The sequence below is a fragment of the Mauremys mutica genome, chromosome 9, assembly GCF_020497125.1.
Source record: "Mauremys mutica isolate MM-2020 ecotype Southern chromosome 9, ASM2049712v1, whole genome shotgun sequence".
Lineage (NCBI taxonomy): Eukaryota > Metazoa > Chordata > Testudines > Geoemydidae > Mauremys > Mauremys mutica.
Window position 1 is genome coordinate 3,081,803 of NC_059080.1, and position 16,009 is coordinate 3,097,811.

At 43.0% G+C, this 16,009-nt stretch overlaps 1 protein-coding gene across 5 annotated transcripts in view; it reads right to left on the bottom strand.

Moving 5' to 3' along the window:
• KLHL13 (kelch like family member 13) overlaps nucleotides 1-16,009 on the bottom strand; it is a 140,526-nt gene that overhangs the window by 99,490 nt on the left and 25,027 nt on the right. For 3 of the 5 annotated variants that reach the window (XM_045031083.1, XM_045031081.1, XM_045031082.1), the window contains 2 exons: nucleotides 7,601-7,709; nucleotides 4,008-4,066 (listed from right to left, as the gene is read on the bottom strand). In XM_045031083.1, the coding sequence (XP_044887018.1) occupies nucleotides 4,008-4,027 (20 nt within the window). In that variant the 5' untranslated portion in view covers nucleotides 4,028-4,066; nucleotides 7,601-7,709. Of the gene's footprint in view, nucleotides 1-4,007; nucleotides 4,068-7,600; nucleotides 7,710-16,009 lie in introns of those variants that run through there. The other 2 variants (XM_045031084.1, XM_045031079.1) reach the window with 2 other exon arrangements.

Here is a 16,009-nt window from a genome sequence, read left to right on the forward strand (position 1 = left end):
GGTGTCAATGTCTGTAATCCTTATCTGCTATATCTCTCATTTTAAGAATCAGAGCATACCTGACTTAACCATATGTTACTGAAAGCAAATCTATCTACTTTCTGTACTTAGAGGACTTTAATAGTGACCATTTATCATCTGTGTGCATCACATTTTAGCATCACAAATAACTAACCCAAATGTTCCTATGCCAAGATTATTTTTCATAGTTAGCCCTGCTTTGAAAATTACTATAGTTAAATGAATCCAATATTTATAAGTTATACTGATTCAGAGCTGTTCTTTTTCATCAATACATTTATTTGTGGTCTTTTAATTAAAAGACAACTGTGGTTAAATAAAACTAGATTCCCCTGATGGTTAGAGAATACTTTAATCCAATCTCAAAACATAGCAATTCCAAAGTTTCCAGGCTGATGTGACACTTGTTAACTTACTCTACTTTTGATGAAGCAATTTAAATCAAACTCAAATTTTACTACATTTAACTGTTTTCAGAAATTCAAATTAGATAATACTGGACTAGAACTATGTTCTCTTAGCCACTTATTTTTCTCTGTCATATAAACTGACACTCCCTTTGCCAGTGAACAAAGTAGTGCAGGGTGTACAGCCTTCATTGAGCCCAGAAACTTACAGTCTGGACTGACCAGAGACTGTTAGAGAGAACAAAGAGGAGTCCTTGTGGCACCTTAGAGACTAACAAATTTATTTGGGCATAAGCTTTCGTGGGCTAGAACCCATTTCATCAGAAGTTATGCTTGTTTGTCTGGGAAGGAGGAAGAAGTAGATTTGTTCTTGCATACATGGGCTACTAGGTATTGAGAGTTATCTTGGTGTTAACTGGCCACTTCACTTTGAACTGAATGTCTCTGACAATGTGTGTTAACTACTTATGATAAACAATCTGTTCCACCTTGTATTAGCTGTGACATTTGAGTACATTTCCTAGATATGTAAAGAAGAGCTCTGTGAAAGTGTGAAAGCTTCTCTCCATCACCAATAAAAGCTGGTCCAATAAAAGATATTTCACCCACTGTGTCTAATATCCTGGGATCAACATGGCTACACCACCTCTTTAAAACATCCTGACAGCAGAGTCTGGGACATATCTAAATAGCCTCAAATCTTTGAAAAGCAGAAGCAGGAGCTTGAATTTTGAACACATGTCCCACTCCACAGTTGAGCACAGAACCTGGTGAGTCAGGACAGAACAAACCAGAATGTGTGCTTGGCCATGTCCTCTGGCAATCAGCAGTTTAACTTTGATAGATTCCTGCAGACTAATTGTGGAAGCTTAGCTCAGATGATTCTTTGTGAACAGTCATCATCCACTGAGTGGTGCCTCTAGACAAAGTCTGAGTCTTACTGCCCGTAACTTCCTGGCTAAGTTGAGTCATCTAAAAGATGGAGTATCTCAAATTCACAATTTTGGAGGAAAGATGGAGAGGACAAGTTCTAGAGACTTCACTTCATAAACATAGATAGCCCACCACCTTGAACCAGAGACCTGAACTCTACTGGAGTAATGTTTTGAACCTCAGAGATGTGAGAAACCAGATAAGCCACCAGTGGGTACCCTCCTGTGTTGAAAAGCACCATCTTGACTGCAGGGGAACCAAAGGCAGGCCTGGAAGAGACAGAAGGATGCTACAGAAGTAGTGGAAAGGAAAGTCTCTTTAGGTTGTTCCTCTGCTAGGGGGAGAACAGGAAGGATGTCAAAAAGATTCTCTGCTAGGAAGAGGTCATGAAGCTGCAGCAGCCTTGTTCTGGTAGGCTAGACTCCAGGGTATAAGAGCTCCCTCACTGAAAAGGAGAAGCATAATGGGATCACAGCTTCTGTATCTCTATTTCAATTTGAAAGCCATCAGTGGAATCTTCCTCCTTGCTATCCACACTGATGGCTCCGCTGATCAGGATGCAGCTCCTGGTCTTTCTGAACTGACGCTGGGCAGAGAAGTGATGTGCAGACACCTAGTTTCTGGCCGCTGCTAAATTCTACAGTCTGCCAACTATGGCAAGTCCACATGGGCCCTGGCCAGGAAGAATGGGCCCAAGAACACCATGTAAATCAAATCAACCCAACTGATTGATGCTGAAGTCTCCTGGAGTAACAAAAGCAGCACTTTCTTCTCCTGATTCATAAGGAATCCAGGTGCCAACTAGGGCACTGGAACATAGAAAAACTGTCAGTCAGCCTTCCTGAACTGGCAAGCAGAACCTGAAAGGAGCCAACAGCAAGATGACTGGAAGCCAACACTTTGCTTTTAGTCAAGAAGGAATCAAGAAAGGGAATAACATCCATTGTTTAAATTGGCTGAAATCAAGCCCCGAATTAGGAAGTCAAGCGTTAATCTAATTTAACACTACTAGGAATGAAATCTGTTTTTTCTATTAGTTACAGAACAGTAACCAGAACAATGTTATCCATAAAATTGTGCATGTAGCTCCAAGATGGAGAGGGACAAAATATACTGCTTAAGTGTGTTTTTATCGTAAGTCTGGATTCTAGAAGAAAAGGCAGAACCAGTATTCAAAATCACCTGTAATAGGATCCAAACGAATTAAAAACTGGTTAAGTAATCGCTATACAAGTTTAGAATAATTATAACAAGTTAACAAGAGAATTTTTGATAAAAGTAAAATTCTGAGTGTGAAGTTCAAGTTCCTGTGACTGTACTTAGTCAATGAAAAAGGAAGGAACTGAGGTGATAGGGGTTAACAAGGCCTCACAATACTTCAGCTCCAGATGCTTAGTGCCATGAAGGGGCACTCAAGCTGTCTCAACAGGCACTGCTTTTCTAGAATGTTCCCGGAACTCAACAGCATTTTCCCACCCCACAGTGGGGGTTGGGGTGAGAGAGAAAGAAAGATTAACTCATGTCCCAAGTGGGAATATTCAGAAGCCACCCTAAGGAACGCAGCATGTTTATACTATATGAAAGTAAAATTAAGCAAAATGATAGTATTGCTGCTGGGGGACTCTTCTACTACAAAGTCCTAGAGTAATGTGACAATATAGTTTTAAGTTGTTACTCTAGGCTACAGTAATATTACTGCTAAGAAATTGCTGGCTCGAAGGAAAGAGCTGCTTGATGACTCAGTATTCCACTGTGGCACTAGGAAGTAGCGTACTGACAGAGTTACTGTGTCAAATAAGGCACCAGACCGAGGCTTTGAACACATAAGGTCATTAAAGATAACACAAATTTTCACAAGAATAAATGTTTTAGAAAAGTGACCAAAGCACTGGAGCTAAATATATGGATCGTTCCTTTTGCCTTAGAGGTGAAAAGACTATGGTAGTTTTTCTTCACTTCCTGTGCTGAATTGTGGTGTAGTGTCTGTGTCCTGTCATACTGCTGCTGCATTTCAGGGGGTGGATGAAAAGCTGGTTTTCAGAATTAATGGTATTATAGAATTTTACTATACCAGCTTTGTGTGATACAAGTCAGAGTCCTCAATCAGAATTAGAGAGATTTAATTCATAAATTACATGGACCTATTAGCAGTAGTGAAGAAAGCTCATCCTTAGGTGGCTAATTCAACCCTTCTACCATGGAGCACTGCCACTATTTGAAGGGACTCAAAGTATCTCGTTAATCTTGCCAAAGATCATCCACAGAACAAGCTTCACAGGTTATATATTATTCATATCTAAAGAGCAAATTATGTTGCATGGTAACACTAAAGTTCATCAGTGGATCAGTCACCACAGAAAGGTTACTGCCATCAATGGCTGTTTATGAAGCAGTACAGATAATCTATTTTTTAGTTCTAGAACTTAAAGACACCATCCAAACGGCACCTTAAATTAATTGTTTTTCAAGGGATGCACCTCAAACTCATGTTTTTTCTGAGCTTAATGAGGACTTGAAGCATGATCAACTGTCATAAATGGGAAGTTGATTTAATGCAACATGGAATAAGGAAAATAAATTCAACTTCAATTTCATTTCTGTTCCTACACAGTAAAGTTTTGTTTTTAAACACACACAGTTACTCACAAAGTGTCTCTCCACATCATCCCTGAAAAGCAAAATTATCTTCTGTGCTGTTCATGCACCTGCAGTTGAACACACAAAAAAAAAAAGTGGAGCAGAAAGTCACAGACTGACAGCAAGAAATAGAGCGTAGATTCCCAGATTCCAAAGATTTTAAGCAAAGCAGGGCAAGCTCTGTCCAAATCATTCCTATTCAACTGATTCTCTCCTTCCTTGTTCCACCAACTGTTCCCACTGACACTTAGGGATAAAAGAATGAAAGAGAAACCAAAAAATGCTTTTCTGGAGGCAAATATTATATTACTATTGCTCGGGTGCTGGTACAATTTGTATAGGAGGGTGCTGAGAGCCAATGAACCAAGCTGTGAACCCTGATACATGATAGAAACCACTTCAAGCCAGAGAGTGCTGCCGCACACCCAGCACTCTTAGTTCCAACACCTATGACTACTACTCCTGCTGTGGGAATGAGGATGAATTATGAAAACTAATCAAGTGAGCAGGGAAACTACAGGCCCTAGATTTTTCAAATTAATCTCATGGTTTAATCTAGCTGTGCCTGACCCTGCCTATCTATCCCATGAACAGTTTACTAAAACAGAAGCTGTGACTATTTTAGGAGTAAAGGGGAGAACCAGCCTAAATTACCAGTGTGTGATAAAATACGCACACTAAAAGAAAGAAAAAAAAAGCCTCAATTTTTATGAGCCATATTTTTTAAATGTACCACAATCACTTACCAAATATTTACACTATCAACCCCCCATTCTTCATTCTCAAAGGTTTAAAGTACCTTTACAATAATTAGAGATTGATTCTAGTGTTCAATCATAACTCAATTTAAATTTACGGATTTTGCTAAAGGGCACACTGCTGCAATATTACTTAGCAAAGCACACTATTTTCATTTGCAACTAACACAGAATTGTAACTCATGCACTGCAAAGTATATACCACTGAACTACACTTATTTTTAGTTCTGAACTTATTTACTTTCCTATTTTGTATTATAAAGAAAGAAATTGCAACAAAAATTAGCTACTCTATGAACTTTGTATTGGTTACTTTTATGAAAGATGGTACACTGAGCTTTATAGTCCTAAAACACTTTTTGAACAGGTTGTTCTCTCATTTGCATTTATAGGTGTTAAATGAGTTGTATTATTCATGTGCATGAAGTGGAAAATAATTTCACATAAAAGGTTTATAAAATGGCACATTTGTTTAAATACTCCACAAAGCTCATGGGTCAGTGTAGCGAGTCGGTGTGGCTCCCCTCCGGCCCAGCAGAGGGAGCTCCTTGCCAGACGCCCAAGTGGGCTGAGACACCACTTCCTGTCCCCGCCCCCCGGAAGTCAAGGGGCGGGACAGGAAGTATAAAAGGAAGACGCCAGAGCTCAGTCAGGAGCCAGCAGCCGCCGGGAGCAGACGTGCCGGCGGGAGCTCCTGCCCGGGAGCCTTCTAGGAACCAAGACAGCTGCCCAGACTGGCCTCCGCTTCCCCGGCCCTGCTACGAGGAGGAGCCGCCAGAGCCGCACCGTGACAGGTACTGGGACCACCCGCCGGACCGCCCCTGCGCCCCCCCCGAAGAGGAGCCGCCGGGGCTTCCCCGGCCCTGCTACCCGGAGGAGCCGCCGGACCAGGCCTGGCCGGACTTTCCGGAGGTGCTACCAGACCTCCCACCAAGCCCGGACCCGGAGGAGCCGAGGACCTTTGACTGGCCCGGACCTGGTACAAGTGTGCAGGTAGGCCCCGAGGGGGATATGGAGTGTAGCCCGGGGATAGCCGACCCTTGTCAGGCTACGGACATTGAGGTGCCCATGTCAGTGTGTTGCGGTCAGGACCCCACTGACCAGCGGCCGTGAGCCGCTAATAGGGCCCCGGGCTGGAACACAGTGGAGTGGGCGGGCCTGTGTTCCCCCTGCCACCCCACTCGCGGGTGGCAGTTTCCCCCTCACCTCAGCGCTCAGGCATGGAAGCCTGCAATTACCTGCTGTTGCTCAGCCCCTGATCCAGAGGCCTGAGCCTATATTGACTCTGCTGTTGCTCAGCCCCTGATCCAGAGGCCTGAGCCTATATTGACTCTGCTGTTGCTCAGCCCCTGATCCAGAGGCCTGAGCTTATATTGACTCTGCTGTTGCTCAGCCCCTGACCCAGAGGCCTGAGCTTATATTGACTCTGCTGTTGCTCAGCCCCTGATCCAGAGGCCTGAGCCTATATTGACTCTGCTGTTGCTCAGCCCCTGCTCCAGAGGCCTGAGCCTATATTGACTCTGCTGTTGCTCAGCCCCTGCTCCAGAGGCCTGAGCCTATATTGACTCTGCTGTTGCTCAGCCCCTGCTCCAGAGGCCTGAGCCTATATTGACTCTGCTGTTGCTCAGCCCCTGCTCCAGAGGCCTGAGCCTATATTGACTCTGCTGTTGCTCAGCCCCTGCTCCAGAGGCCTGAGCCTATATTGACTCTGCTGTTGCTCAGCCCCTGCTCCAGAGGCCTGAGCCTATATTGACTCTGCTGTTGCTCAGCCCCTGATCCAGAGGCCTGAGCTTATACTGACTTTGCTGTTGCTCAGCCCCTGACCCAGAGGCCTGAGCTTATATTGACTCTGCTGTTGCTCAGCCCCTGACCCAGAGGCCTGAGCTTATATTGACTCTGCTGTTGCTCAGCCCCTGATCCAGAGGCCTGAGCCTATATTGACTCTGCTGTTGCTCAGCCCCTGCTCCAGAGGCCTGAGCCTATATTGACTCTGCTGTTGCTCAGCCCCTGCTCCAGAGGCCTGAGCCTATATTGACTCTGCTGTTGCTCAGCCCCTGCTCCAGAGGCCTGAGCCTATATTGACTCTGCTGTTGCTCAGCCCCTGCTCCAGAGGTCTGAGCCCAAGGACTGCTGTCCGGCTGCCCGCCCTAACTGAGGGCCGGGGCGTATACTTAGTGACTGTGTGCCTTGTGCAGCCCCTGCCTGAGGGTCTGGACCTGGACTCATATTGAGACTGATTGCCGTTATCCAGCCCCCCTGCTCCAGAGGGACTGGACCTACATCGAGACTGATTGCCGTTATCCAGCCCCCCGGCTCCAGAGGGACTGGACTCATATTGAGACTTTTTGCTGTTATCCAGCCCCCCTGCTCCAGAGGGTCTGGACTTCCCACGTAGAGGGGACAAGGAGCGAGTCGGTGTGGCTCCCCTCCGGCTCAGCGGGAGGGTTGAGCCCCGACGCGCCAGCTTACAGTCAGTCCTACATAAAAGAAAATAAATTTAGGAATTTCTGCAAATCCCTCAGGCACTCAGCCTCAGTTAACAAATAAAGCCCTCTATACCAATACCTCCATGCAAAAAAATAAAAATAAAAAAATAAATACCAATTTTAAAAAAAAACTTTAAGGGGCGCCCTTCTGTTCAGGGGTAGGATTCATGATAAATGCTAATCTAGAATCTTACCTAAATGGGAACTGTCAAATCTGACACAATTCATTAAAAGTGATTCACATGAATAAAGTGAAAGCATTACTTATTAATTTATTGTGTTCTAAGCAACACCTAGAATATGGCATTACCAAAAATGGCACCATATAAAAGAAATCCTTTAACAAACTCTAACTTGCCTGCTGTCACTTCTGTTGCCGTTGCTAGAAGAACAAAGTTGTTCTCTGCTTCTTCTGTTGCTGCTGCACCTCAGGACATGTTACTGGTTCAACTGACCTTGAGGTTTTCCTGTGTCAAAGAGAAGTCCACTAAATAAATTTTTAAAAAACCAACACAAAATGTTTCTGCCAAAGATCGCATTCTAGCAATCTTCACCACTAAAACAAAGTCATTAATTCACTCTCCAAAAGCAAGACACTCAACAGAATGCCATTCTCCAAATTACAATCATAAAACACACCTGGATGTGAAGTCCTGTCTGTATAATGGACAAGAAAAGCTAATCTAATTAGAATGGAGTTTGTTGCTTGACAGCTTTATTCATTCTAATACATTCCCCTAGCTGTTTCAGTAGCATTTATGGACTTACACAGAACTGTTTTCAAATATATCTGGCAGGGCAAAAACCCTAGACTCAACTTTGTAATCCGTGGTTGAACGAGGTAGTGAACCCTCCTAAACTTGAGCATCTAAGGCTTCCCAAGAGTTGCTGCCTGACAAGGCATTATGGAGAGAAACAAAGGTTGGCTTAGTTTTGGATCAAGGTACAAATGGAGATTCCTATGACTGGAATGCTAAAAATTAGAGCCCTGCAAATCTGCGGGTATCTGCAGACCATGTTTGCGGATCCGATTCAGATACAAATTTTGTATCCAAGCAGGGCTCTACTAAAAATCAATGGTTATAACCTATTTGGGAAGGACTGAATGGGCAAAACAGGTAAGGGAGTGGCCCTCTGGCATTACCTGTTTCCAAGTAACTGAAAACTCAGAAGAAAAACATCTTGAATGCTTATGGATCAGTCTCTTAACAGAAACTAAAAGATGGGGTGTTGGACGTCTGTAGCAGACACCAAATAAATCACACTAGGAAACAGTATGACTGGCTCCTTACGCATCTATGGGTAGGTCTATACTACCCGCCGAAATGGCAGGCAGCAGTTGATCCAGCAATTGACCCCCGGGCGCTCTCCCATCGACTCCTGTACTCCACCGCCGCGAGAGGCGCAAGCAGAGTTGACGGGGGAGTGGCAGCAGTTGACTCACCGCAGTAAAGACACCGAGGTGAGTAGGTCTCAGTATGTCAACTTCAGCTACATTATTCACGTAGCTGAAGTTGCATAACTTAGATTGATCCCCCGCCCCCCAGTGTAGACTAGGCCTATGATGTGTAGGCAAAAAAAGCAGCGTGATTATACAGGAATTAAAATTGAGTGACATATGCAGGAGGTCTCATGCTGGTAATACTAAAACAGCCTTAGAATTTCTAAATATTATAGATGACAATTTCGTAACTCAAAAAGTACTGCATCCAACATGGGGGAATTCTATATTGGACCTTGTTTCCACAGATAGAAAGGAACTGATCACAGAACTAAAAATTAATGGTTGCTTACATACAAGTGATCATGCCTTGACCATATTTATAATGTGCAAACAGAATATAGTCCAGACCAGTGATATATACATGCATACCTGGAAAAGATCCAATTTCAAAAAGCTGAAAACAATTATGAGCCAAATCAGCTGGAAGAATTTAATCAGAAAAATGCAAATGATAATTGGAAATTATTTAAGAACACTTTACTAGATGCCCAAAACTAAAAAAATCCCACAATATATGACAAATGCTGTACTGATTAAAAAAACAAGCTGGTTTAGAAGGGAAAGGAAGACAGCTATAAAAAAATAAAACAACAAATGGAAGAAAGAGGGAGTTGATAGTATTGAACATAAATCAGAAGCTAGGAATTGCACAACATTAATAAAGGAAGCAAAGGGACACAAGGAGAAATCTATAGTCAGCAGAGTTAAGGATAAGAAGGGAAATTTTTTAAATATATAAGGAACAAAAAGAACCCTACGATGGGTCCTTTACTAGATGGAAATCGTAGAATTATCAATAATGCTGAAGAGGCAGGTTAGATTTTGTGAAAAATCTATACCACTGTGAGAAGTAGCTATACCGACTAAACCGCCATTGCAAACAACACTAGGTCAACAGAAGACTTCTTCCATCAACCTAGCTACCACCTCTCAGAGAGGTGGATTACCTACACCAACAGAAGAACCCCACCTGTCGACACAGGTAGTGTCTACACTGAGCATTACAGCTGCACTGCTGTACTGTTTTAAGTGCTGATATACCCCAAGTCTCAGGACAAGGAACAGCTCAGTATTATGCCCTAAAAATGTGTTTTTGTTCACTACTACACAAGAAAAAAAGGACAGGACTTCAAATCAAGGACTGTCCTCTGAAAGGTGATTTGGTTAGCAGTAGTCCCACAGTTATTGTAACTGTCAAGAAAGGGAACCCACTGGTAATCAAAAACAAGTTGCACTATATATGCAATCTTAAATAATGGCAGTGGCTAGAGTCTGTCGGTGCAAGTCCACTTGAACAAAAATGGATCATGTGGGATATGCCCACTTGAGTGGAGGACTACAAAGAGCAGTAAGGTGTATGTAGTCCAGATTCCAGCTGCTCATTTAACCTGCATGAATACTTTCCTCAAGGCAGCACAACTGAACACGTCCCTAGCTTTGATTAATCCAGACGCAAGGACCACTGATCCAGTTTTCTAAAGCACAGAGAAACCACAATCAGCCATTTGAATGCTGTCTTCCATTTATAGTGTAGCAATTTATATCTTGCCTTGAATCTACAGTTACATTCACCGTATATTTGTAAATAGGTGAAAATTAGATTTATATCAATACTATTCAAAAATATATTTCAGTGTAAGAACTGGACCCATGTGACACCACAAAATAACCTAGATCAGGGGCGGGCAAACTTTTTGGCCTGAGGGCCGCATCAGGTTTTGTGAATTGTATGGAGGGCCGGTTAGGGAAGAGGGTTGTGGCCCGGCCTCCACCTCCTACCTACCCCCCCACCCCGGGGACTCCTGCCCCATCCAACCCTCCCAGTTCCCTGACAGCCCCCCTGGAATCCCTGCCCCATCCACACAGCCCCGTTGCCTGCCCCTCACTGCCCTGGACCCCACCGCCCCATCCAACCCCTCCTCTCATTCCTGACAGCCCCCCTGGGACCCCTGTCCCATCCAACTACCCCTTCTCCCTGTCCCCTGACTGCCCCCAGAACCTCTGCCCCTGACGTCCCCCTGCCGCCCCATCTAATCTCCCCTCCTTCCTGACTGCCCCTCCCGGGACCCCTGCCCCCATTCCCCCACCCCCTGACCACCACCCCAAACTCCCCTGCCCTCTATCCAACCCCCCTTGCTCCCTGCCCTCTTACCGTGCTGCCTGGAGCACCGGTGGCTGGCGGTGCTATGGCTGCGTCACCTGGCTGGAGCCAGGCCACGCTGCCACCGCCACCACGCAGCACAGAGCACCTGGTCAGGCCGGGCTCTGCAGCTGTGCTGCCCCAGGAGCTCACAGCCCCGTCGCCCAGAGCATCACACCGGTGGCAGAGCAAGCAAGCTGAGGCTGCAGGAGAGGGGGGGACAACGGGGGAGGGGCCAGGGGCAAGCCTCCTGGGCCAGGATCTCAGAGGCTGGGCCAGATGTGGCCCGCAGGCCACAGTCTGCCCACTCCTGACCTAGACGCTTTTTGCCTAAACACAGAAATAGCACAGCCATGTTTATCTGACATGAAAGTTACTTAAGATTACTACACGATTTTTGGATCAATACCCTATCAAAATCAACCCATTCAGAGCTTTTTCAGTGCCACACTTACCACAATAATTAAAACCCATTGAAGAGAAGATTGAAGATGTTCCTGGAACGTTCAGCAACATGCTGTTGCAATCCTGTACTCCACAAGGAAGTTAGCTAATGTAGCACCAAAATTTAAAAAGGGCTCTAGAGCTGATCCCGGCAATTACAGACCGGTAAGTCTAACATCGGTACCAGGCAAATTAGTCGAAACAATAGTTAAGAATAAAATTGTCAGACATATAGAAAAACAAACTGTTGAGCAATAGTCAACATGGTTTCTATAAAGGGAAATTGTGTCTTACTAATCTATTAGAGTTCTTTGAAGGGGTCAACAAACCTGTGGACAAGGGGGATCAGTGGACATAGTGTACTTAGATTTCCAGAAAGCCTTTGACAATGTCCCTCACCAAAGGCTCGTTAATTAAGCTGTCATGGGATAAAAGGGAAGGTCCTTTCATGGACTGAGAACTGGTTAAAAGACAGGGAACAAAGAGTAGGAATTAATGGTAAATTCTCAGAATGGAGAGGGGTAACTAGTGGAGTTCCCCAAGGGTCAGTCCTCGGACCAATCCTATTCAACTTATTCATAAATGATCTGGAGAAAGGGGTAAACGGTGAGATGGCAAAGTTTGCAGATGATACTAAACTGCTCAGGATAGTTAAGACCAAAGCAGACTGTGAAGAACTTCAAAAAGATCTCACAAAACTAAGTGATTGGGCAACAAAATGGCAAATGAAATTTAATGTGGATAAATGTAAAGTAATGCACATTGGAAAAAATAACCCCAACTATACATACAATATGATGGGGGCTAATTTCACTACAACAAGTCAGGAAAAAGATCTTGGAGTCATAGTGGATAGTTCTCTGAAGATGTCCACGCAGTGTGCAGAGGCGGTCAAAAAAGCAAACAGGATGTTAGGAATCATTAAAAAGGGGATAGAGAATAAGACAGAATATATTATTGCCCTTATATAAATCCATGGTACGCCCACATCTCGAATACTGCGTACAGATGTGGTCTCATCTCAAAAAAGATATACTGGCACTAGAAAAGGTTCAGAAAAGGGCAACTAAAATGATTAAGGTTTGGAGAGGGTCCCATACGAGGAAAGATTAAAGAGGCTAGGACTCTTCAGCTTGGAAAAGAGGAGACTAAGGGGGGATATGATAGAGGTATATAAAATCATGAGTGATGTGGAGAAAGTGGATAAGGAAAAGTTATTTACTTATTCCCATAATACAGGAACTAGGGGTCACCAAATGAAATTAATAGGCAGCAGGTTTAAAACAAATAAAAGGAAGTTCTTCTTCACGCAGCACACAGTCAACTTGTGGAACGCCTTACCTGAGGAGGTTGTGAAGGCTAGAACTATAACAGCGTTTAAAAGAGAACTGGATAAATTCATGGTGGTTAAGTCCATAAATGGCTATTAGCCAAGATGGGTAAGGAATGGTGTCCCTAGCCTCTGTTTGTCAGAGGATGGAGATGGATGACAGGAGAGAGATCACTTGATCATTGCCTGTTAGGTTCACTCCCTCTGGGGCACCTGGCATTGGCCACTGTCGGTAGACAGGATACTGGGCTAGATGGACCTTTGATCTGACCCGGTACGGCCGTTCTTGTGTTCTTATGTAAGCATAAAGCAGAGGTAAAAGTTGGTTTGTCCAACATCTCACGTATATTAGCCAGCACTGAAATGGATAACTGAAGTGGTTAAGTAACACTAGGTTGTGCTTCTGGAAATACGAGTAGAGTTACCTTTCTTGAATAAAGAAACAAGGCTGCTTAAGTAAACATTTCACCTGGCCTACTCCTTGCAAGAGCAAACTTCTTAAAATAGTTGGCTAGAGATTAAGTTACCTTACAAAGTATTATTCCACATGCCTTGAAGTAGAAACTGAAGGCTCTTTGTTAAATGGATTAAAGGTTGCCTACTTTTACTGTAACGTATGAAAGTAAATCTAAATTTTCTAAACTATTTCACATCTAAGAGATGCTTTTCAGTGAATCACACTAAATTTGTGTTTGTGTGTGTGTGTGCTTGTATATACATATATGAGAGAGTTAGGCATTTTTAATATCCCCACCACATATATATGTTGGCATAACTTACAGAAAGAGTACAAGAACTATTTTTCTGCCCTGTTACTTCAACAGTGGACCACCACCACTAATCAGACAGCCATTTGATCCATGAATTAGCATTTTCCACACTGATACTATTACTAATATAGCCTCTAAAGTAACTAGCTTTCATTACAATTTGCACACTCTGACCACGATTAGCAATTGGCGTGCTTCCACTTTTGGCTAGCCAATTTAAGACACTTTAAAGGATCTGATTTTCAGAAAGCAGGTGCTCAGCGCTTTCTGAAAAAAAATCAGGCCCCTTTAACAGTGTCAAGTTTTAACTCATCTCAAGTATTTAAGAATCCATAAGAAACCAACTTATAATTAATGTTTCCCAATTAACAGTATGACTTCAGAGGAGCAAGTAGATTTTGCAACAAACTAAAGATGAAAAGGTGCAATTTTCAAAAGCACTTATGTGATTTAGGAGTATGAAGTCCCATTGACTTTCAGTGGGATTTGTGCTCCTAAATCACTATGGTACTTTTGAAAGTTGCACACAAACTCAACTCTCTCAATTGCTGTAGATGGGGCAAGCCTTTTAGGAATAGCATTAAACCCCTGAAGGAGAAATGATTTAAACACCATTTATCAGTTCTGTAACATTGCAGAAAGTGTTTATCAAATCATTCCAACATCTGCGTACTACTGCAAATTTCCAAAACCTAGCTTTTTCGAACTAAATATTTCCTGGAATACAAAAAACAGCTATTCTAGCTTCTATCCCCATGAATGCTGACATTTAGTGTCAACAACCTGAAATTCCATTCTTATTTCTCCCCACATTCAGTACATCACTAGGTCCACATGCAGTATCTCATACATCATAATAAGATAAATCATTCCTCTTGAGATATCTGCTTCCAGTGCCAGTGAAACTAAAATGGAAATGTTAATTTAAATATAAATTAAAGGATTGGAGGTCCATGACTATAGTAGAAGATCCTACTCCCATGTCTGTATATATAGGAAAAGTATGTACAAAGCATGCAGTGTGCATACCTATTATAGAAACATCTATGTCATTGTGAGATATTTTCTTACATACTTTACACATACTGTAAAGCCCAAAAGTTGAGAATATCGCCGCACTAACAGCAACATAAACAGAATATTCAAAGCCCCTTCATAAAAGTTTACCATTTAGTTCCATAAGTCTGTCAAGAGCACAGTATGCCTTCAAAAGTACTAGTTCTACTGGACTCGATAAACCAGGAAGAAATTGTCATCTATAAAACGTCAATAAATTCCAGAAGAGATAAGAACACCAGGCTCATGCTAGCTGAATTAAACACCTGTATAAGTACAATAATTCCTCATCTAAAAATGTCCATTAGCTCCTTCATGTAAATTTCTTATGAGAATTGTGGAGGATTCCAAAAATTGCTTTAGCAGCCAACAAAGTAACCCTTGTACAATGCATTAGATGTTTTGAGAGTATTACTAACATACATTACCTTAACAAGCATGTTTGGAATTATTAACTTTCATCATCATCCCTCAGTGCTATTTAAAAAGATAACACTACGCCTGTATTAATGTGACTGGCCAACACTATTGAGTAGTTAAGAATGCAGCATCAACTATTTCATTGTGCCTTCATTACTTACAATTATTTTAGAAAGAATGTGACCATAACTTCACACTTGTCTTGACGCACTTATGCCAGAATCCAGGACTACCTCTGTGATACAGAGCTCTGCTTCATCAGTCCCAGAAGTCCAAGTTAATTTTGACACAGAACAAAATTCAGAGAAGAAAAAGAAAATACCATCACATAAGCTTGTAAGCTATTATTCACTGTAGATGTTATTTAAAGATCTCCAGGGTACAGCATTTCCAACAGAGTTAACTACTGACTCCTGCAGTTATTTAAGCCTGATCTCCACTCTGAGTGGAAAAGTGGAACCTCCTTCTTAGCCCTGAGGGAAAGTCAGTTTACTCACTGCAAGAGCAAGACGGTCTTGTCCCACCATTCCACACATTTCAGGCATTTCTAATGCACACCTTTCCCTGGTATCTAGGCTGCAGATACAAGGTCCCACTGAACTGAAATGGATACAAAATTAAATCACTGAATTCATACATGGTGAGCTCTGATTTTCTCTAGTTCTTGCTTCAGTTGCTGCTACTTAAAACATTCTTCTCCTCTCCCATCTTTCTGAATGGATACAAGACATGGTCAAGGGTAGGGGCCCAGACAAAAACAGATGCATCCTGGAGGTGAATGCCTGGCTGGGAGGCCCCTATCAAGGAAGGGGAAGAGAATATCTGGATACGGACTGGCTAACCTAGTGAGGAGGGCTTTAAACTAAGTTCAAATGGTGCAGGTGACCAAAGCCCACAGGTAAGTCAAAAACATGGAGACCTGGGAGAAGGGTCGGAATTTCGGGGGAGCATGGGCTGTTATAGCAGGGATAAAGAAGAGACAAGACAGAACTTGGAGGGGGGGGGAATCAAATCAGTATCTTAGATGTCTGTATACTAATGCAAGAAGAAAGTAGGAAGAACTCAAAATGCTAGTAAGTAAACACAACTATGACATAGTTGGC